The sequence below is a fragment of the Panicum hallii genome, chromosome 9 (assembly GCF_002211085.1).
Source record: "Panicum hallii strain FIL2 chromosome 9, PHallii_v3.1, whole genome shotgun sequence".
Taxonomy (NCBI): Eukaryota; Viridiplantae; Streptophyta; class Magnoliopsida; order Poales; family Poaceae; genus Panicum; species Panicum hallii.
Window position 1 is genome coordinate 13,585,005 of NC_038050.1, and position 23,841 is coordinate 13,608,845.

At 47.2% G+C, this 23,841-nt stretch overlaps 2 protein-coding genes, 1 long non-coding RNA gene and 1 pseudogene across 3 annotated transcripts; 2 read left to right on the plus strand and 2 right to left on the minus strand.

Moving 5' to 3' along the window:
* Positions 1-1,726: 1,726 nt before the first annotated feature.
* Positions 1,727-4,365, minus strand: LOC112878046. The gene is made up of 2 exons (XR_003225629.1): positions 3,903-4,365; positions 1,727-3,232 (listed from the first exon to the last, which is right to left on the minus strand). It is a non-coding gene; the product is annotated as an uncharacterized LOC112878046 (long non-coding RNA).
* Positions 4,366-7,407: 3,042 nt separating this feature from the next.
* Positions 7,408-8,540, plus strand: LOC112878045 (ras-related protein RABA1f). Its single transcript, XM_025942438.1, has 2 exons — positions 7,408-7,625; positions 8,108-8,540. The coding sequence occupies exons 1-2, from the start codon at positions 7,408-7,410 to the stop codon at positions 8,538-8,540; spliced, it is 651 nt and encodes a 216-aa protein (XP_025798223.1).
* An 837-nt stretch (positions 8,541-9,377) lies between these two features.
* Positions 9,378-10,094, minus strand: LOC112872806 (annotated as a pseudogene).
* A 2,455-nt stretch (positions 10,095-12,549) lies between these two features.
* LOC112877544 (ripening-related protein 3-like) lies at positions 12,550-13,161 on the plus strand. The gene has a single exon (XM_025941868.1). The coding sequence runs from the start codon at positions 12,550-12,552 to the stop codon at positions 13,159-13,161; it is 612 nt and encodes a 203-aa protein (XP_025797653.1).
* Positions 13,162-23,841: the final 10,680 nt, after the last annotated feature.

The window sequence follows — 23,841 nt, forward strand, 5'->3', positions numbered from 1 at the left end:
TCTAACGGGTTTGTTTTTAGGAGCCCAGCCCACGCGGGCCACAACTGGTTTGCGGATTCCACTATGGGCCCAACCGACGCGGGCCACAACTGGTTTGCGGATTCCACTATGGGCCAACCGGGTACAAAAATTAGTACACACAAATCACCAAATTCTCAAATGAGATGAGCTAACAACACCACAACATGCCGCATGGTGTACACACACACATGTAATCATGACCAGGGTTCGATATGGGCTAACCACGCTTGCCACGCGGTGATCACCATGTCCGGGCCCCGGCTTATCAATCGCTTGTGTCTAATCTGTGTAACCCGTTTGGAATCATTAGACTTCAGACAACTCCCGGGTATTTTGCTCCGTGAAGTACCGCCTCCTGGGCTGGCTTTCGGCCCGAACACGGCCCACGAAGATGCGCGTCCGGCTGGAGCCCAGCTGTATTAAGCCCGCGCGCGCAGTTCGGTGGCCCGTCATGCATAGCTGTCGCCTATCGTTGCACGCCCGATCCGCCGTCGCCGCCGCCGGCTCACCGTGTGCGCAGGTAAAGCTCCCGGCCGCCGGCTCCGCGCCCGCCGACCGCCGACTACGTACGTACTCGAACGCGTCGGGAGAGACAAGTGGTAAAGCAAAAGCATGATATCGTCGCCGGCATGGTGGCATGCGGTGATGGGATCGGCGGACACCCTGCCCTCGTAGACTTGGCTCTAGCATAAATGGATCATTCCGCGAGCCGATCGGCCGGCCACCAACAGGCCAGAGCTAATTACCACATGCATGCTGCATCCTATCTATGACCGGTGATCTGAAACCCCAGCAGAGCTTAGGCTGAGTCCAGTGGCGGGGGAAGATATCTCCCTGCCACGTCAGTTCTCACCCCCACTCCCACTCCACTCTCACCCCACCCCTCCAATGCACAGGTTATAGTGCCAGCTCTCACTTCTCTCTCCTCCACGTCAGTTTTTCTTTTCCAGATTTAATTATTTCAATCTCCTTTGTTCGAATTCGTGGTAGATGAAGACATGGCGTCGAGAAAAGTGAAATTAAAGTGTGGATGGGAGAAATGAGCTCAAATGGGGTGGGGGAAGGAGTGAAACCCGGGTGGGGTATTTATAGGGGGTTTAGGGATGAAATTTGGGATTTTTTGCAATTTTTTTCGAATTTTTTGGAGTTCAAACGGTCAAATAACGGCTAGTTCAACGGATAGTCTGCATGGACCAATAGAAACGCGACACGTCACTCCCGCCCCACCCCTTTCGCTCGCGCATGCCGACGCCAGCGCGCCGCCTCGCTCCCACCCGCCTCCCGCCCCCGCGCGCCTGCCAATGCAGGCGAGAGCGGGGCGACAGAGCCCGCTCCGGCCCGGCGGGATCCATCCCGCCCTCTCTCTCCCACTCGCCCGCCTCCGGCCCGCCTCCCGCCTGCGCCACGCCGATAGGGGAGCGGTACCGGCCCCGTTAGCACCAGCCTAACGTACGTGTGTTTGATCGTCATGCATGCGAACGTACGTGTGTATGTGATCGTCACGACAGGCACACAGAGTTAAGCATGCATGCGTTGGCGCGCGTACGTGCGTGCAGTCGCGCGCCGTGCATTTTCTGTAGGCAGATCACAAGAGCCTTATTATATGGCAGGGTTACAATCAGCCTGAACTGCTTCCGCTAGCCTTGCCAGGAAGACGGGAACCAGTCCGACCAGAACAACTCAGGGTCCGACTCCGTGTGCAAGCTTGCGCAAATATGAGCCACCACGTTGCCTTCCCTATTTACATGCATAAGTTTAAAAATCCTACATAGCTCTCGGATCTCTCGCCAGAGACCAGCAATCACACTTCGGCCTCCATCTTCAGAACATAGCAGGTTCACCAACGGAAGGTTGTCAAGCTCCAGAATGACCTTTTCATGTCCTTGCTCTCCAACCAGCACCAAGCCGTCGCGTGTTGCTAAGGCTTCCCCGTTAGAATGTTAGAATGTCAGGAACATGCAAATACCGCCGTGCCGCCGCCGAGAGAAGATGACCATCCAAGTTTCTGATCACGACGCCCCCCGCCCCGGACGAAGAGGATGACATGAAGAACGCATCAGAATTCACCTTAACCCAGTTCTCTTGCAGTCATATCCAGCGGCCAGCACCCTTGTCGGTTTATCCGCCTTAGCTTCTAGACACATCAGATCTTCCACCATGGCGGCGACATGCCTCACCGCAGCTCCAGGGCTCCAACGTGTTCTGCCATGTCTTCTCGCGTTCCGCCCTGTCCATAGGGACAAAACCCCACAAATAACGAGAGCTGCATCCTTCTGCGAGCACATATCAGCACCAGTAGGTTCCTCGTCCAAGTCGCTGGGTGAAGTGGAGGCAGCTTGCAACCATTAATCTCCCGCACAGCTTGCCAAAACTGAATGGCGTAGGTGCACAAAACCGCTATGTGGTACATGTCCTCGCCCTAAGCACCGTATGTCTCACAGTGATCTTCCCTGGCGACATGTCTCCTTTTCAGTTCACCCTTTGTAGGTAGGTATCCATGCAACACCCTCCACCAGAAGACTCTGATCTTTGGCGGTATTTTTAGCTGACACAACTTTTACCACCATCCAGCTTCATCTGACGAACTCGCGTCACCTTCATCAAGTGCTTCTTGCATCTCCTGTTCCTTTTTCAAAGCACGGTAGCAGGAACGGACGGAGTAAGCACCAGTACTTTCAAACGCCCACACATCAACATCCTCCTGCAGCCTGACACCTGACTTAATCTTCAGGTATTTCCAATGCATCCCGATAAATGAAGGAGGATCGGACCAGCTGTTCATCCCACTCCCTTGTACCTGGCACAAAGAGTTCCTGGACGCGCTCAATCCGAGCTGACTCCAGCCTAACTGTCGGCTTAAAAGAATCCAGACCAGCGACTCAATTATCTATCTAGATATTAACTGTATCCCATGGCCCAATTCGCTTGATCAGTTCTGCAACGCTTCTCGCCTGTACAACATCGCTCTCCATGTTTCCGAGCTTTTCCTCTTCCTGGTCGCTGTCATGAACTCACCATTCGGGTAGGATTTGCCTTTGATCACCCTAGCACAAAGAGAATCAGGTCGAGTCATGAGTCGCCACCCTTGTTTCCCAAGCACTGCCTTGTCGAAAAGTGTCATATCTCGAAATCACATTCCACCATCAGCCTTTGACCGTGACAGCTTGCTCCACTTCTGCCAATGGATCTTGTGATTATCTACCGAACTTCCCTACCAATAATTTGATATATAAGTTCGTGAAGGACCGGACAGGCGACCAGAGGGGGGGGTTGAATGGGAGCCTCAAATTCGATCCGAAAATCGAAGAAGAAAAAGTCCCGATACAAACACCACACCACAGCTTCTAAAATGTGCCAACACTACGCAGCATGGACAAGCTGCTAGTGCTAGGAACACAACCAAAGTGTCGCAAAACTCTTGTGGAATCAAAACCCGAGAGCACACACAATCAGATAGCAAAACGAGTTGAAACTAGGCAAAACGAGAACAGATCAAAACGAGAGGGTTAGTCGAATAAAAACTAAATTAAATGCTCAAGTAAAAACTAATCTAACCCTAGCATGCTAGTAGGCAAGATTAAAAAGGCTAGCAACTAATTTTTTAGAGGTTTTTCTGATTTCAATTAAGCAGAAAATTAATTATGGCCTAGAGCAAGAAATTTAATTCCACAGCAAAACTTCACTTGACTAAGCATACAAAAAGTTCAACAATTAGCACATCTCAAAATCCAGTGGAAGCAAAGCTTAACAAGAAGCTAATATTAAACCTAAACAAGGCTAAGCACCAAATTGGAGATTAACCTGCTGAAAATAGTGTGAGACAATCCGTCGAACAGTGTATGGGCATGTAATAACTCACTTGAAATTGACCTCACATTTACCTAGGATTTCTCATGAAGACCTTGGGTTTGGAGCTGAACCAGGATATGCTCATCTGTCTCCTGCGCCCAGTCCAGCTGCTACTTAGCCTGGTGCTGATCAGATGCCTGTGCTGCTTGCCTCCCTGCCTCGCACCGCTGCAGGCTGCTGACGACTTGCTCTGCGCCAGGGACCAGATCGCCTGGACCTGCACTGCTCCCTGCACCAAGAACAGCCCAGCGACCAGCACCAAAAATTCCTGCGCAAGAACAACAGAGGGAGACCAAACCAAAATCCAACACCGGAGAAACAAAATCGAATCAAATCAACAGCCCAGAGGGCAAGAGGAGGAGAAGGCCTCCTTTCCCATCGATTTGCAGTACCAGGTCTCAAAGATCCATAGGAAAAAAACTTAACCCTAGGTGGAGAAAACAAAAGGCAAGGAAAAAAGAACCAGAGAGGGGCAGGAAGGGGGTGACGGGAACTTGTGTGGCACACCACAGTTGGCTGCCCTCCTCTCTCTATTTTATCCCCTCTAACTCTCTAGACTAAAGACTAAAATACCCCTAGACTTAACTAGACACTAGAAAGCCCGTAGGGGCTAAACCAGAAAAGATACATTGGACTCATCCGACGGCCGAGGTTCTTTCTTCGACTCGAAGCCTTCTCCGCGATGCCGCCATGTGGACGAAGATCCGTTCCGCGGTTTTGGAGGGTCCGCGAAACTCGGGTAGGTGGCCGGTTTTGAGAAAACCGCCAAAACTCCACGCGCGGGAAGATTCCCACCTCCATGCCGTGGCCCTAGACGTCGTTCCCGCCTCGGCCTTCTGACGGCCCTAGACGCCGCCCGACGCCGTCACCTCCTCGCCCGCAGCGAGGCCCTAGACGCCGTCGACACCCGTCGCCTCCGTCAGTCCCGAGATCGACGCCCGTGCCTCCACGACTTAGCGTCTTCAACCGCCGTCAGCTTCCTTGGTTTTGTGGCGCAAACCAAGAAACCCGCCTTCCGTCGCCGCTTGCGCCCTCGATCCAGGAGTGGACGTCACAGCTGCCGCCCGGCCTGAGCTCCTCCACGGCAACTCTCCATCGACACTCGACACCCGTGTACCTGCAATCCAAAGACCAAGCGCACGATCACACCGTACGGTTGACAATTCACTCATCACAGGCAGGATAGAGTACTCTCATTCCTCAGTTCGCATCTTCTGGCAAACATTAGCAGGGAGCCTAAAACAGCTCATAGGACAAGTGGGCACTGATTAGGCATTTGCTTTGATCAACACCTCCCTCCCTGCACACCTCCAGCCGAGGTCTGTTTGCCAATGTTTTAGAACAGATTTTGTAAAGAACGTTGCAGATAGAGATTGGCCTGAATTGAGTCAATTCTTGCGGATGAGAGGGCAGGTGGGGCCATATGCATGCGACCTGGTCCGGACCCGGCCCGTCTACGGTCTAGAAGGAACGCGTACGCAGATGAGTATATAACTACGCGCGGCCTCGTGCGTGCGCTCGCGGTGCCGGTCGACGCGCGCTCATCTGAGCCGTCTCCTGCTAGCGTACCGCGCACGCAAGACACCACGTTCTCTGTCCGACTCCCACTCCAATCCTCGGCTGCAGAACCACCGCACGTACATGCATGGCCACCGCATGCATCATCGTAGTTTGATTAGTACCGTACCGAGAAGATCGAGCGAGAAACGCGGCTTCATCTACGCGCCGCTCCGGGCATCCTTCGCCGGGCAATGTGGCGGTGCCCAGTCATCCCTAGCCTTGGGGGGCAAAGGTGCTGGCTCGGCGGGGAGGAGAGCTCGTAGACTGGATCCGACATCTTCGGCTCACTGCAGCAAAGGCCGGTGTGACGGTCCTGACCGTAAATCTGGTGTGACGGTTTCCATCGTAAATCCGGTGTGACGGTCCTGATCGTAAATCTGGTCGCTGTACGCCGAGGGTGGCTCGCTCCATCTAGAGTTCGCTCTCCACCGAACCACCACCTTTTGCGAGAGTAGTCACTTCAATAAAAAATGATAGGCTCACTGTGGCGGTGTGATAATAATAATCAGTATTCCTCTAATGAACCGGTAGAATTAGCCCTGTTTCATTCTTAGAGTAATAACAAAAATATCATCAAATATCTCCTATTTTATAATATAGTTTTTTTAAATAATTTCTCACAATCTTGTATGTATCTTCCCAAACTAAAGACCACTTCACAAATTTGTGGCATTCTAACAGGTTTGTTTTTAGGAGCTCAGCCAACGCGGGCCACAACTGTTCTGCGGATTTCACTATGGACCCAACCGGGTAAAAAATTAGGATCGTAGAATCTAAGATCAAAAGGCACAAAAAAAAAGGCTGAGCACACTTTGGCAGCTTGGTTCGAATGAAGCAGGCTGCCCAGCAGGTCGAGTTGCATGCGGTGCCCTGAACCTGATCCTACTATACAGGAAGGAATAGAATAATGGACAGTGCCTGATCAACCTGATCGTACTGACAGCTCTATTTATAGTTAGTCAACAATGTTTCTTCTTCAATCAACTAACAGTTTGTTGGTTTGGTCTGCCTCCGCTCATGCTCATGTGAGAGCTTGTTGATCTACCTTGCGAGCGAGACTGCTCATGTTCTTCGGTGAACGATGCCTTGCCTGCCCTCCTCAAGTTACCTTGTTCAGTGGCATGTGTTGCATCTCCAGTGAGAGGCTTACGGCCCGGGTCTCTTGGCTGGCCCAGTGTTCGTTGCACGCTTTTATAACCGAGTAGCTCTTGATTTGATCAATTGGGATTCACAGTTGGGATCAAAATGCTGCAAGACAGATTCCTCCACGATTTGATCAAGAAAAGCTTCGGTACAAAACATCAGTTCCCTGCATTTCCTTTTACATTCTCTGTAACTTTTCTTCTCCTTTTTCCCCCTTCAATTTTCCTTTTTGATGCATTGTTGCACTGATGCATGTGTACTCAGCTCATATACAGCCTTTTCTCTTCCAATGAAATTTTAGGTAGGGTCTCCCCTCCCGACCGGCTTCCTAAAAAGAAACATGATCCAAAATACTGCATGCCAAAGTCAAAAGACTAGATGCAAATATTTATAATCCGATCTCTGTCCAATGCAAATATAAATGGTACTTCAAATCAGCCTAGAAATTCCCGAGTTGTAGAGATATATACGTACCATTAGTAATAGGTCAAGAGCTACTTGGTTATAAAAAGCAATACGTGAGCTGACGCTGGTTTTTAAGAGGCGTGCATGCATGTTCATGTTTAGCTTGCTATTTTCCGCCGTCCCCCCTCCTCCTCAACGCTCTCTCCCCACCTCCCACCTCAGCCCCCTCCTCTTATACGCGCCACCCAAGCCTGGCCTCCGCCCTCCCTGCTCCCTCCACCTCGCCCTCCCCTCCCGCGGCAGCCCCGAGAAGCGCTGCGGGCCTCGCTTGCCCGTCCTCCTGCCCCAAGAACCGCGGTTCAGGAAGGAAGGAAGCAAGGAAGGGAAGCGCCTGCCTGCCTGCCTGCCGGGGCTGAGCGAGCTGCAACCATGGCGTACAGGGCGGAGGACGACTACGACTACCTCTTCAAGGTCGTGCTCATTGGCGACTCCGGGGTCGGCAAATCCAACCTGCTCTCGCGGTTCACGCGCAACGAGTTCAGCCTCGAGTCCAAGTCCACCATTGGGGTCGAGTTCGCCACCAGGAGCATCAGAGTCGACGACAAGGTCGTCAAGGCCCAGATATGGGACACCGCCGGGCAGGAGAGGTAACCCAACCAATCCGCCACCCTTTCCCTCCCCTTCCATACTTTCTCGATTTCTTGGTTGGTCCATCAGTTGCGATTAAGCTTGCCGGTTCTCTGCCGTTTCTTGAAGGAATTCAATCCGCTTCTGTTGGATTTTCATTCTGCTAGGCTTCATTATGTTGGATCAAAATTAATAGTTCCATTTAATTCCTACATGGCTGTCGACAAAGTTTGCACATGATCATTGCATTAATGATGTCCTGTCACCATCATATCTGAGGATATGTTAGGTGACTCTACATTTGTACTACCCTCCTGGCCGGCTTTATAAAAAAAAATATTTTGTTGCAACCTCTGTAACTGAACAGGCAGGCAGCTCTTATTTCCTAGGCTGGCTCTAAACCAACCTAATATGGTGGTACTTGGCCACCTCTCCTTCAAATAGTAAATTATGCAATAGTTGTGTAAAAATACAATGTTTCTAAGATTGTCTCCCTCTGTAGGTATCGGGCAATTACAAGTGCGTACTATCGAGGGGCTGTTGGCGCACTTGTCGTGTACGACGTGACACGCCATGTGACCTTTGAGAATGTGGAGAGGTGGTTGAAGGAGCTCCGGGATCACACGGACGCAAACATTGTCATCATGCTTGTCGGCAACAAGGCTGACCTGCGACACCTCAGGGCTGTATCCGTGGAGGATGCCAAGGGCTTTGCCGAGAGGGAGAGTACCTTCTTCATGGAGACTTCCGCGCTGGAGTCCATGAACGTTGAGAGTGCCTTCACCGAGGTCCTAACTCAGATCTACCGTGTGGTCAGCAAGAAGGCCCTCGACATTGGCGATGACCCTGCTGCTCCACCAAGAGGGCAAACCATCAACGTTGGAGGCAAGGATGATGTCTCTGCTGTGAAGAAGTCAGGGTGTTGTTCATCCTAAATATATCCCTTATGACCATGGAAAGGAACCATATATATGCTCATCCCTTATGACTCCCTTGTGCTGCCTAGCCTGGTTGGTTACGAGATTCTGTTGGTACACCAGAAAAATGGTGTAGAGGTTAAGAGTTTAATTCCAGGTTGGGACAAAACTAACTTTTCGCAGTGCCATTGACATTCATGGTTTCCTTGTATGGTTTATATGCACCACTGTTCCACACTAATAGGCATTAGAATTCTCTCCCACCTCACTACGTAACATACCCTGCTAAAGTGTTGTAATCGGAGCTACTGATGTTTGCTTGCTGGGAGCAAAGAGTTTAACTTTGTCTTTTATGTCACGAGGGGTTATGTTCCACTCGGTAAACACCTGTCATTGGTAGGCAGCAAGTGTTTTTAGAGGGTTATATCATGTAATTCTCACAGATGTACAAAATTTGGATTGAAGGTTTATGTTCCTCGTCAGCCTATTCATTTTCATGTTCAGACATACACATTTATAGTTGCTGTTCATGATGGTTTTATTTGTGGCTTTTTTCATCCGTGGGATCATTACACGGGTTAGATCATTATGATGTTTGTGGACATGTGCCATACAATTCAATCAGTCTGTCATGCCGCCCAACCTACAAGTCTTAACAAGTAATCTTGCTTGCCATGCCTTTGTGCTATGATGCGAGGTATCAACATAACGGGTTAGATCTCCTCTATACTATATACCACTAAGCGGTGATATTATGCACCATAAAAAATCTTAAAAAGAATATAATCAACTCTTTCAGTAAAGCGATCTCATTGAACTTCGCACATTTTCTGCTGTGAGAAACTTCTCAGTTCATCAACTTGCGATGATGATCGGTCTCGCCATCGTCAGGGACAACCCCTTGCCTCCCGGCGTGAGCTGGTGGTGGTGCGGCGGCACGGAGTTGCTGTCCAGCAGGTAAAGCACGGCAACGGTCAGCACGGTGCAGGCGAGCATGGCCGCCGGCCCGAATGAAGACGACCCACACGAGCAGCGCCGTGGCGAGGTAGAGCGGCCGGAACCCCGAAGCCCAGAAGCCACCGCCCCGGTGCACCGCGTGCTGCAGGTGGCTTGCCGGCGCGTCGGAGCCCAACGCGCTGATCTGGAAGCTGGTGTGCACGTAGCATCCAGCGGACTGCACGAAGCAGGTGAAGGACGCGAGGAAGCAGGCCAGGAGCCAGGCGTACTTCACCGTGGCGTCGCTCGTGCCGCCGCTGGATGTGACCGCTGCGGGCGCGCTGCTGCTCACCCACGCGCCGATGAGCGACGCCAGCGCGATGCACAGCGACGCCAGCGTGGTCGACGCCGAGACGCCGTCGGAGATGACGCTCAGCGCCAGCGGGGCCGCCTCCGGCTCCGTCGCCTGCGCCATGCGCTGCACCCAGGCAAGCTTGTTGTGGTTCTCGTAGCCGATCACGGTGGTGTGCGGACGCGGAAGTATCCGGTGGAGGAGGAGCAGGTGGTACTCGACCATGACCGCCAACGCGCATAGGGGACAAGAACCAGGTCCATGGAGCTCTTGCCAAGCATCATTTCTTCCGACTTCCGTCCCCTCCAGACCTCGGATCAGGTTTATGTCGATCGATCCTGGTGTTTTTCTGGTCTTCTTATCTTGCCCTTTTAAAAGGAGAGATATCAGCTGAAAATAGATCAATGGGACTTTTCACTGGCGTTGGGTAGAAAAATCTTATATCAAAATATGAAGAAAAAACTACTCTGAAGCTAACAAAGAAATAAATAAATAACAAGTTCGACAATATAAAAAAGAAATATATATGGTTTATGGAGTTCAAAAATTGTGCCACTGGACTAAAACAAACTGTTGAATCCTCTAAGGAATGGTGGACTGAACACCTTGATGTAAGTATTATAATAATATTTAGATATTTAATTTCCATTCTTTTTTATGTTTATATGGTCTAACTTGCTAATATTTTTATTTAGTTTTAGAGATGCAATAATCCTGACAAAGGCATCAAATGCAACCATGTGAGGTTCAAGGAAACAAGGACCGAAGCACCTGGATGTGCATCGTGTCCTGGAGATATATCCTCCGATGTGTTAAGTGATGATTATGTGGCTGAGGTATGGAAAATCCCAGTTTATGATGATGTAAAGCTGGGTTCTTTGAAGAATTCAAAATAAGAAAAAATAAAATGCAAAGAGTACTCTGGTGCTACTCAAGAGGAGGATGAGACGAGCCCGTTCTTTCTTTTAATTGTAAAAAAAATACTTGTTCGAAGATAGAAACTGTCATAGAGAAGATCTCCACAAGTATTGAAGTATCATCGGCTCCTCCAACCAACACAGTCCCAAGCATTGCAGAGGCAATGGAGATGGTGAAAGGTTGTGGGGTGCAAGAAAGAATTGCTCGAATGCACACAACCACCTTCCTGATCGTCAAGCTTGAATTTTGGGAGGTCTTTAGCTCCCTGGAAACAAATGAAGGAAGGTTGGATTTACAGCGGAGCGTGAAAAGGAGTTGATGAGGCGCCTATAGAACCTTTGAATTATTAATTTCCAGTGTCGAGTTGTGAACCAATATTTTTTTTATTTTCCTTTAAAATATCATTGAGCGGGCTTTCAGAGTCTTGAAGTAGAAGTGATGTATTTTGAAGGGCATCCTAAGTTTCTCTACTCGTACTCAAAATCATATCATTCTTGCTTGTATGACATTGCATAGTTTTATTCGTGACAATAATTTACACAATAAGGAGTTTGATGGATGTGATATTGATGATGACTATCTACTACAAGAGACATCGGCCATACACAAACATAAGAATAGAATCCAGGTCGTGAGAACGAGAATACCATTCGTAGTAGGCTGATGCTTTGGTTAGTGTGGGAGGAAGATAAATTATGTTGAAGAAGGATACATATATGAACCATATATCTTTTATTATAATATTATTGTATTTATGTGGATGGTAGATGCAAAATTTAAAAAATAATTAATTTTCCCTTTGAAATATGATTATTTACATGTGCATCGGTGAACAACGCAAAGTTGTATAGTCAATTTGTATATAAAGAGTCTCTCAGGCCTTCAGAGTATTACGTAGTACCAAACTTACAGTTTCACAATTATTTAAACTAAACGGTTTTTAGCTTTATCATAACCTACGTATTGCGGTAGCTTTTCACACCTCACGGCTACTTTCCCACCTGTCAGGATCCAACCAAACGTATCCGAAACCAGGGTCACGCGCACGGTCACGGGTGCGCGTCTTGGGCCGGCTCTGGGCTCCCGCGCGTGCACTGTGTATTAGTTCCTCCATTCGTGCCAGAACATTTCCTCGAGGTCGCGGTCCAGGCAGCGGCAGCCATTGATCGACGGCCATGCTTGGCACTGACCAATGCTTGCTCTAAGCCTGTAGCATATGTAACTCGCCCTGACGGGACATGTCATGGGTACGCGATCGACGTAGACAGGTAAGAAGAGTATGCACGGTAAACACATCTAGTAGTGGTTACAAATTAAATTAGAAGCCGCGTCTGCGTGATGCGCGCATTAACAAAGTAAAAGCAGCGCCTGCCTCGGTGGATTGGCCGGCCAGCCGGCCGGTCAGCCTCTTGCACTGTCCCCGCTGCTGGTTCTGCTGCGCAACGCATTATCGTTAACGATGCGATCCGGTGCCTGGCCCCCTTTGTGATCGGCTCCAACGTCTCGTGAGGGTAGTGAAATCTTGGATGTGAATCTAGCTTGGAACGGCAAAACAATCAGAAAAGCTCAACCGGCCGGGGAGGCGACTGCAAAAGTTCTCCACTAAGACGGTCAGCTGACCAATCAGAAACCTGAGCCATGCATACGATTTTCATTCCCCACGGCTATAAAAGGACATGCCACCATGCTTTATGGACATCACAGGCTCACAGCATCACACAACACATCCTCTCCTAGTCTCCTCTCCAGTCTCCACTCTCCAGTGTGGTTAGCACGAGAAGCTGCTGAACCGCACACGCCCAAGAAAACTGACCAAGAAGCATGGCTAGCGCAACCACCGCTCGCCGTCGTCTCTCCTCCACGATCCTCGCGCTCGCCGCCGTCCTCCCGCTAGCTCTCGCCGCCGCCTCCTCCCCACACCGCGCGCTCCTCCAGTCGTCGTCCTGCCAGCCCAGCGGCTCCATCCGCGGCAGGTCCGGCCGCTGCAACCCCGAGAACGACTCCGTGTGCTGCGAGGACGGGAGGCGCTACGCCACCTTCGCGTGCTCCCCGCCCGTCGTCGCCGCCGGCGGGGGCGGCACCCGCGCCACGCTCACGCTCAACAGCTTCGCCGACCACGGGGACGGCGGCGGCGCGGCCAGCTGCACGGGCACGTTCTTCGGCGACGGCGAGAGGGTGGTCGCGCTGTCCACGGGCTGGTTCGGCGGGGGCAGCCGGTGCGGGAGGAGCGTCGTGATCCGGGCCACCAGGAACGGCAAGTCCGTCACGGCTAAGGTCGTGGACGAGTGCGACTCGCTGCACGGGTGCGACGGCGAGCACAACTTCGAGCCGCCGTGCGCCAACAACATCGTTGACGGCTCGCCGGCGGTGTGGAAGGCCCTCGGGCTCAACACCGACGACGGGGAGGTGCCCATCACCTGGTCCGACGCCTGAGGATCGAATTTGCAGCTAGACATTGCTGCCTGCAATGCACGCTCGCTTCTTTATTACTAGCCTATAACACCATATCGTCCTTGTCGTCGTCGTTACTTATCAGGAGTTCTAGCACGTCGGTAAGTCCGTGCCCTCCGTAGTCCGTAGCCCGGTAGCCGCAGGAATAAGATCATGTATGAGCATACTTGTAAGCGCGTACGTCGCGTTGTCAATCTCGTGTGAGTTGTGTAAGTGAAGTGTTTATGCAAGTGTTTTTTTAGAAGGACAAGCTCACACCCTGTCCTATTTCCACTATGAAAAACAAGACATGTAAATGTTCATGCATTAATTTCAGGTTCTCAGCTCTCCAGAAGGACACGCCGTACATTTTTTTCGATAAGAGAAACTTTATTTAATTAAAAATATTTACATCAAGTTGATACAAAATTCGTGAACATTCCTGACCTCTGCATTACGAGGATGCACACAACCTATAAAGAAAGTGGAAAAAAGATAAACCGAGACGCTAATGTGTAGACTAGACCGTCACTGATGTACCTGAGTAAAAAATTCCTTACCACCTGAGCCAACTGTTGCAACGTCGCTGCAACAAAGTTCTATAAAGCTGGTTTTTTAGTATAATCTATGAACGGAGCCAATATATAACTGAAAAGACAACCTGCAAAGGAGAAGGATTAAATATTCTTTCAAAAACAAAATCATTCCTACAAAGCCATAACAACCATTAAGCAGTAGCCGCTTCTAGCAGGACTAGCGATTTCATTTCTTTGCTTATACCCATAGCAAATTACTAAGTATACATGATATACTATGAGGCTGAGGAAGACCTGAAGCCGCGGAGAGAGTACTCACCCAGCTCTCATATTGCCAAACTGAAGACTCTTCACCGGTGCGATACAGTTCACTAGAGTTAATTTCTACCGAGAACACTTCGAGGACTCCATACTCCCATACTCCACCCGAAAAATACATAGAAAAATCTGCATGATAAATTCAACCAAAATATGGATGGATAGAGGATGCAAAAATCTAGGTTCATGCAAAGTTTAAGATTGAACAAGATTTTGTACAGGAGAAACAAAAATGAGAATCGGCAGATGAATAGTGTGGACCCCGGCCCATTTACATGCTGATTTTTTTCCTTTTTTGTTTCTTGTTACACAAAATTTTGCTAAAACCTTAAACTTTGCATGAACATGTCAACGAAGAGAAGCATCAGAAATGTCTGTGTGTCTTCTGGAAATCATTGTTCTCATCACCTAGAGCATTTGAACGACCAAAAATGACTGCATTTTCAACAACATTGATTCCTCGGCCAATTCTTGCAAAAGAAAATTCATAATCGAGTCACTACATGAAAACAGGCTCTTAGTACTGGTTGATAACTAGTATAGATCCTGGTTGTTCAACTGGTACCAGAGAACCGAGACTGAAACTCTCGGCTTTAGACATCGGGTATTTTACCCGGTGCCTAAGGCCTCCTTAGGTACCGGTTGGAAAGACCAACCAGTACCTCAGAGGCCACAATGTTGACGTAAGCTGACAGCCCCTTAGGTACCGCTTGGTCTTTCCAACCGTTACCAAAGGATTTTCCCCCTTTTTCCAAATCCTATTTTATTTTAATTATTTATTACCGTTTATGCTTTCAGAATTGCTACGCGTATCCGAGCTATACACTACTATACATCCTTTAGTCGCGTTCATGTGAAAATAATATATGAAAATAACTAAATATTATTGACAATCATGTAATTAAGTTATCTAGATATAATAATATTTACAAATATACAGATGTCACGATGACAAGCACTGAAAATTAATGTAACGAGCAATCATTTTTGTCTCGATTACAAGTTCATTCTGAGCCCCTCACGATGTCGAGGTGAACAGTCTATGGATCGGATGGCCGTCGTGGTAGAACTCGCCTCTAGGATCCAGGATCTCCCTCGAAATAAATACTATGAGCTGCTCAGACACGGTCACGATCTTATCCACTTGGAGAACTTCGCCCCTTATTTGCATCATCTATCATTTTATAAAAATGAAGCTCGATATATCAATTATTCGCGTCAGCATAATTAGAAACTTATTTATGAATGGTTTGTGCGTACTCTTATGTCCTCTGTCATAACCCTCCCAAAATTTGTTAGAGTATGCATGTAATCACATATAGTACCCACACCAATTAATTCCTGCTTTTTGTCCCGAACACTAAAAAGAAACAAATTAGATATAATTATATGCGTATACAGAATAGTAAATGAGACATGCAAAGAGTAGCGGACCACATACCAGGAAGTCCATTCTAACACCCAATTCATTCTTAAAATTACCACTTTGCTTTTTCACAAAAGCTCTCCATACCCTGTGCATAACAATGAAAGGTAAATGTTCGAAGCTTAATCGAACCCAAAATTGTTGTGTTTTGTGCAAAATACTTGTTCAATGGATCTAAGAAGTGTTTGATTTTCTCCTTTTTCTACCTTGGAGTTGAACACTATAACTCTACTAGTCTTCGTGCAGAGTACCAGCAAAATCCAATGGAAGCTATATATATATATATATATATATATATATATATATATATATATATATATATATATATATATATATATATATATATAACGAGTTTTATCTACACTTGCGTGTAGTTACTCTTACCGTTAGTATACCACCGTGCGTATGTACTCATACTTATTTATCACTTTGAATATGTTTATATACTAATTCTAAGATATTTCAAAAGGATATATAAAAAAATTTCAAAAGCACCCCTATTTTTTAAATATATTATAATTTATAATTATACCTTAGTACTAGTATATATAAATTAGTATGTCCACATACCGTATGTATGGTCATATACCCAACGTATATACCATCATAGATATTCTAGTATGATCACATACTTCACGTTCATACTCTTTGTTGGGTTCAGATACGTCCAACGTCACATAAGATACACATGTGAGAGTTGCTACAAGTGCGTGTAGAATGAATTTTTCATATATATATATATATATATATATATATATATATATATATATATATATACATACATACATCACTAAAGTTAATATTTATTTAGGAATAGAAAAGAGTTACGAGTCGATCAGAACTTACTCATAGTTATAGGGTATGATTATATAGAGTTTGTAATATTGTTGCATTAGGGTTTCGTACATGTTTGTACACGTTTGCTTATATTCATCGATCTCGTAAATTACTCTGGTTGTTAAGCATGGGACACATGAAGCCCACCCGATGCTCCCATCCTTCTTTTTGGCATTTTGAAGCTCCATTCTACACGATACAATATAAATTAGATTGTAATCAAAGAATAGAGCGTTGATTAATAAAATATAATAGTGTAGAGATTGGAAGACACTTACAGAATCCAGAAAGTCATGAGAGAGATATCGAGGGCGTCTCGACGGTATATTGCATGCACATCTTCAAAGTCAATCCAGAAGTCATCGTCCCCACGGAAGAAATCATGATGGTGATATTTAACTCCAAACGTGCATTGGCCGGCCTTCGAACGTTCCATGTAAAATTTATGGAATGCGCACATCTTCGTGGGTAGGTTGATGAACTCCTCATCAGTGACCAAGGGTTTTCCATGCTCGTATGGATGAGCAGAAATATTGGCGATTGGGATATCATCATCTTGCCCGGTTGCCTACTCAATGGTAAAACATGTTTCTTCCAAAAAATCCATCACGTGTTTCTTTTTCCGCGTTGTCACTCGGAGGGGCTCAATTTCTTTTTGTTGTGTGCCTAGTTGAGGAACGTCCTTGCCACTTTGCCTCATCCTCTGGGGATCCTTTATCAGCGTGCGGTCGTAGTCTGAGGGTAGTTTTACTGGTCCCTTGGGGATTCTCAAGGAATTGTACACCTTTTATGATACGACTGGGTCAACTGACACCCTCTTCTATGGTACTTTAAGTTTGAAATGTTCTGTCACCTCTTGGTGCGTATGCTCCCCCAGTTCCTCGTCGGTCATCTTGTAAGCTAATTTCTTCTTAGGGCTTATTTTCTTCATGACAACCTTTCGCTTCTTTGGGGTTCCAACCAGTGGGAGGGATGAGGTCTGTTTTTTTCCTTTGGCCGGTGCTGGAGGAGTCAGAGTACTCCTAGCCCTTGGTGGAGATGATGGTGAGGAGCCCGTGCGGTGGAGATGAAGGACCACCAAAGTAGCCATCATCATCATTATCCGGGCCTGGCGGTGAAGGAGGATCCACGGGAGCCGCTGTATACCCAATAAGTTTGATGTGGGCCATGCGCCATAGAATGCAATCGTGGAGTGCCTTTCCCAACGTCCTTTCCCATCCCCTCCAATGAAACCGAGCTCTGGCTTTTCATTATCTCAGCCGACTTCAACGATCTGCTCCACGGTTACAATGGAGTAGCCAGGGGTACCTGCCTACCATGAATCGTACCACTAGGGATCACCGGTAAGGCCGACCTGTAGGTTACCAGAGCGGTGATATTTTCTGCTTTCACATGTAGCTCACATGCTGTCTGCATGGTGATATCATCTACTAGGTATATTCTGGTGTCGACCGCTAGCATGTTCTCTTGGGGCTCATCCCCAAGGACCACCGTGGATGCGCAGCTGCTACATCGCTGAGAGGCCGGGCTAGTCACAACATCCAGCTGCGCCGCCCCAATGCTACGCTGCTAGCTGAGGGCATGAGCCACCGCCTTCTAGACCCTTTCGTCCATCTGAGATTGTAGTTGTTCCACTTTTCTATTCATGTCATCTTGTAAGGCATGGAGTTTGTCTTCTTGTTGCGCCTTGCTTTTGCAATGGTCTTGTACGTGCTATCTCCAGCCCAAGCAACTTTCCATGGGACCACGCCGATGCCGTGGGCTCGTCCAGGATGTTCGGGGTTATGTAAGGCCATGGTTAGCTCATCGTTGTCCCTATGAGGCTGGAATGTTCTTGCTTTGGCCTCTTTGAATGTTGTGACCACATTCTGGGCCACTTCTTCCATTGCTGGTGGCATGACCAAAGAACCATCCTCTTCGTTAAGTGTGACACCATTAGCAAACTACCACTGCTTCGATCCTTCCGATCAGTCCCAAGTCACCGGCTGGATACCTCTATCCATGAGGTCCTGCTCCACCTTATGCCATTTTCGAATAGCCTTCTTATATCCATCCGCCCCGATGCGGTGGTTGTATTTCTTGGCAGCAGCATTGATCTTGGTTTTTTCAGATAACTCTCGAGCTTCCTCGGACAACTTGTATTCCTTGCACTCCTCCCAGTAAGGTTTAACCTAGAGGAAAATGTCCCAGTCCGGTTACTTGTCCTGCTTGACGTAGTTTCCAAATAATTTCTTCTTAAATGTTGAAAATGAAAGGGCCATCTTTTTCAGGGCACATTTCTTGACAAGTTCTTCATCTACTCCTTTAGGAAGAGTGAACATATCCTTGAGTTCTCTCCATAACATCTCCTTTCGGTTTGGAGGCATTGCGTAGTGTTGTTCATCTGGATCCTTCGCTTTCTAGAGTCTTGTGGTGATTGGCACATGTTCCCGAACAACAACCCCACACTGGGCTGTAAACTTTCCACTAGCCTCCTCAGGAGCACATGGGCAGCCCTCTGCATCCACTTGTGTGACTACCTGTTTTCCCTCCATCTTCTTGGTCTGCCATCGTTTTCCTTTGGACTTGCTACTCTTTGATCTGGAGGAGGACTGCAATATATATATATATATATATATATATATATATATATATATTAATTACAAAAATAATAGTAATACGAAATGTAAATCAAATTTCTGTAAGCATATATATATAAGCATAACATATGTACCCTGACAGGATTCTTGATGGGAACAGGCTTCTCATGCCTCGGCGCAAAGTCATCATCGTCTTCTTCTCCAATGCCATCACCGGACATATTTAGGAAAGAATCAGCAGCCTGGGCCTCTTCTTCACCATATCGTTCATGGGCCGTACTCTCATGGTTGATAGCATCCATAAGGAATTGTTCGGCGTCTTTACCATCCCTAGCACCGTCCATCTTAACTGAAACACTAAGACATCAAAGATAAACAAATTAGCAAGTTTGTGTGTGTGTGTGAGAGAGAGAGAGTGTGTGTGTGTGTGTGAGTGTATGTGTGTTTGTGTGTGTGTGTGTGTGTTTATGTGTGAGTGTTAGTGAGTGTGTGTGAGTGTATGTGTGTGCGTGTGTGCGTGCGCATGTCTTAGGGTGTGCGTGTTTGTATGTATGCGTCCAATAATTAATAAGTCTAGAAAATGACACATGTAATTTTTATAAACAATACTATATATATATACATCTTTCAAATACACATCCTTATAATACATATACATGAAAGTTCATAATTAAAGAACTAAAAATATCTAAAACAACTAAGAATTTGAATATACAAAAATAATGAAAACTAAATTTGAACCTAAACTAAAGGAAAACTGAATTTGAACCTAAACACACACACACACACACACATATATATATATATATGTATTAAATGAAATAAACTAAATTTGAACCTAGATTTCACCCAAATCAAACCCTAAATTGAAATAAAGTTTGAACCTAAACTAACACTAAATTAAATTAAAAAATCTAACAAAATTAAAAAAACTTGATCATGAACCCCACCGAGGAGGTCGAGAAGGTACCGGCCAGAGGAGAGGGCACGTGCCGAGGAGGTGCCGGAGGAGAGGGCGCGTGGAGGAGGAGGTGGCCGGCCGGAAGTGTGGTTCGGCGATGTCGCGGCGGTGGCAGTGGAGGCGAGGGCCAGCGTGGGGAGGAGGCATAAACGGCTGGCGCGGAGCCACGGGGCGGCGTCGAGGCAAAGGACAAGGCGGGGTTCCGACGAAGGGGCGACGAGCGACGTCACGGAAGAGGGGCGGCGTGCGGAGGAGCGACGGCGCGCGGCGTCGAGGCCCGGGCGGTGTCGAGCAAGGTGGAGGGTTGGCGTGCGGACTGGCGCGGCGTTGAGGTGGCGCAAGGCAGAGGGGCGCGCGGCGCCGGCGCTGGCGCAGGAGGCGAGAGGCAGCGGCATGCGTGATGCTGAGGCAGAAAAGGAGGCGGTGCGCGGGCGGAGGACATCGGCAAAGGCGGCGCACGGTGTGCGCGGAGGTCGGAGAGGTGGCGGAGTGAGTCGGGCCCGAGCGGAGGAGGCTAAGGAGGGGCATACGCGTGGAGGGGCGTCGAGGCTGGGGCGGCGCGGCCGGAGGATGCAAGGTTAGCGCGGTGTGGCCGGAGGAGGTGAGGGCAGGCGGCGGCGTGGCGGAGGAGGACGAGGAGTGCGAGGGGGCACCGGGCGTCGATCTGGGGCGTGGCGAGGAGTGGAGGAGGAAGAGAAGGGAGGAAGAAGGGCCGGAGATATTTATACCCCGGCCTTTAGGTATCAGGTGAAAAGTTCACCCGATTCCTAAAGAAGCCTTAGGTACCAGGTGGAAAGATCACCTGGTACCCTAGGCTGAGCCTTAGATACCGGGTGGATCACCAGCTGGTACTTAAGGGGGCGCCAACGGGCAGGAATGACCCCCCACCCCCTTAGGTACTAGGTGAATAACACCACCCGGTACCTAGGGGGGCGGAGGGATTTCGTTTCCCGCTATTTTATTTTTCTTTCTGTTTTGGTTTTGGTTTATTTTTGCTTTTTAGAAAGTCTTTTAATTCCTAAAAGTCAAATATCGGCTCAAAAATTCACCCAAAAATTTGTAAATGTTGTGTTTTTTATATCTAATTATAGAAAATATTATTTCTGTGTTAGTGAGTATGAGAGAGTGTGTGTGTGTTAGTGAGTAAGTGTGTGTGAGGGAGAGAGAGTGTGTGTGTGAGAGAGTGAGTGTGTATGTGTATGTGTATATGTGTGTGTGTGTGAGAGAGAGAGAGAGAGAGATAGAGCGTGTGATGAGTCAAAATAATATTAACAACATAGTAGTACAAATACATGAAATGATGAGTCAAAATATTACATGAATACTTGAGCTGATCAGTCAACATATGTCAAGAGACAATTAATGATCTAGTGGAATATTAACAATTCTTTACAATCATTTCTTCATTATGATCATGGCATACGTAGGGAGCGTCCTCCTAGGCTAAAAGGATACTTGTGTCAACATCCACTGCTAACGGAGTCATATCTTCAGCCTTATTATATTCTTCTTCATCCATGACATCGTCGACTCCCACAATTTTTCTTTTACCTGCCAGAACTATGTGGCGCTTTGGCTCATCATCTTCTAGCTTGTACTTTGTTGATTTGCTAGACTTGTTCTTCTTAGATTTGCTGGACATATTCTTCACGTAGAAAACTTGAGTAACATCTTTGGCTAGGACGAACGGTTCGTCTCGATAGCGAAGCTCTTTAAGGTCTACGGTTGTCATTCCATACGCGTCAATATCGATGCCTTTTCCAGTCAGCTTCACCCATTGGCAGTGAAGTAGAGGAATCTTCAAAGGCCCATAGTCAAGTTCCCATATCTCCTCAATGTAACCAAAATATGAGTTGCTTTAGCCTTTAGTATCTATAGCATCTATACGGACACCACTATTTTGATTGGTGCTCCTTTTGTTTTGGGATCTTGTGTAAAATGTGTATCCATTAATTTTATATCCTTGGTACATCAAGATTATATTGGATGGACCCTTGGCCAACCATGCAAGTTCTTCATGTATGTCCTTGTTGGCCATAGGTTCCGTGCGCAACCAGGTGGGAAAAATATCGATGTGATGCTTTGTAATCCAGGTTTCAGACTTCCAAGGGTACTTGCTTTGTACGATCTGCTTGTGCTCCTTGATGTACAGAGCCACCAAGGCTGACTGTTGCAAAACCGTGTAATGTGCTTTGCTCAACGAAGCATTATCATTAGCATTTATTGATTTCTTTCCTAGTGTGCCCTTTCCAGTCAACCTCCCCTCATGCCGTGATACTGGAACCCCAATCGGGCAAAGTTCATCCACATAGTCACCACAAAACTCAATGATCTCCTCTGTCACATAACCCTTGACCATGCTTCCTTCTGGACAAGCACGGTTACGAATGTATTTCTTTAGGACTGCAAAGAATTGTTCAAAAGGAAACATATTATGGAGGAAGATAGGCCCGAGAATACCGATCTCTTTTACAAGGTGAACCAGGTGATGCATCATAATATTAAAAAATGATGGAGGAAATATCATCTCAAGGCTAACTATACTTTGGAAAACATCCTCCTGTAGCTTCAGTAGACTCGTCGGATCGATTGCCTTCTGTGAGATTGTGTTGAGGAATGCACATAGCTTTATGATTGTTGCTCGAAACTTATCCGGTAGAATACCTCTCAATGCAAGTGGAAGTAATTGCGTCATGAGCACATGACAATCATGGGACTTTACGTGTGGGAATTTTCTTCTCTTTCATATTTAGTAGCATTTTTACATTCGAAGAGTAGCCTGACGGGACCTTGATACTGTTCAAACATACTTTCCTTCTCTTGCTTGCTTAGAGTGTAGCAGGCATGACCTAAGTAATGGCGTTCTTTATCACTCTTCTCTGGATGTAGGGCGGCTCTCTGTTTCATACGTTGCAGGTCTTACCGCGCTTCCAGTGTATCTTTCGGCTTACCATACCCACCAAGGAAGCCTAGCAGGTTCACAGAAAGATTCTTGGTGAGGTGCATCACGTCAATTGTGTTGCGGACCTCTATGATTTTCCAATAAGGTAAATTCCAAAATATACTCCTTTTCTTCCACATAGGTGCATGTCCTTCAACATTGGGCATTGATCTGCTACCAGGTCCCTTTCTGAAGACTACTTTTATATCTTTAACCATTTCAAATACCATTTTTCCACAAATGTGCCTAGGCTTCGTATGATGATCTGCCTTTCCACCATAATGATCATGCTTCTTTATTAATGGATGCTTGACGGAAAGAAATCGACAATGGTCCATGTATACAATCTTCCTACAGTGTTTCAGATACATGCTGTCGTTTTCATGTAAACAATGGGTGGTTACCCTATATCCCTTATTGGAGTATCCGGACAGGTTGCTAAGTGCAGGCCAACCATTGATGGTTATGAAAAGCAATGCATGTAGGTTAAAATGTTCCTCTGCATGCGCATCCCACACACGAACCCCCTCCTCTTTCCACAGCAAAAGAAGATCGTCAACCAGCGGTTTCAGGTACACATCAATATCGTTACTAGGTTGCTTCGGTCCGGAAATAAGCACCAGCATCATAATGAACTTCCGCTTCATACATAGTCAAGGAGGAAGATTGTTTATACAAGATGTCACAGCCCAAGTACTATGGCAACTGCTCTGTTCACCTAAAGAATTTATGCCATCCATACTTAAGCCAAACTCACGTTCCTTGCATCATCTTCAAAAGTTGGGAATGTTCTGTCCACCTTTCTCCACTAGGACCCATCAGTAGGGTGTCTCAACATATTGTCTTCCTTCCTTATCTCTTTGTGCCATCGCATCAACTTTGCGTTGGTTTTGTTCATGAACAGACGTTTCAAATGTGGTATTATAGGAAAATAACACATCACCTTGGCAGGCACTCTCTTCTTGGTACGCACCCCCTCAACGTCGCCTGGATCATCTCGAGAGGTCTTATACCGACATGCTTTGCATACTGGACAGGCATCCAAATTTTCATACTCCTCACCATGATAGAGGATGCAATCATTA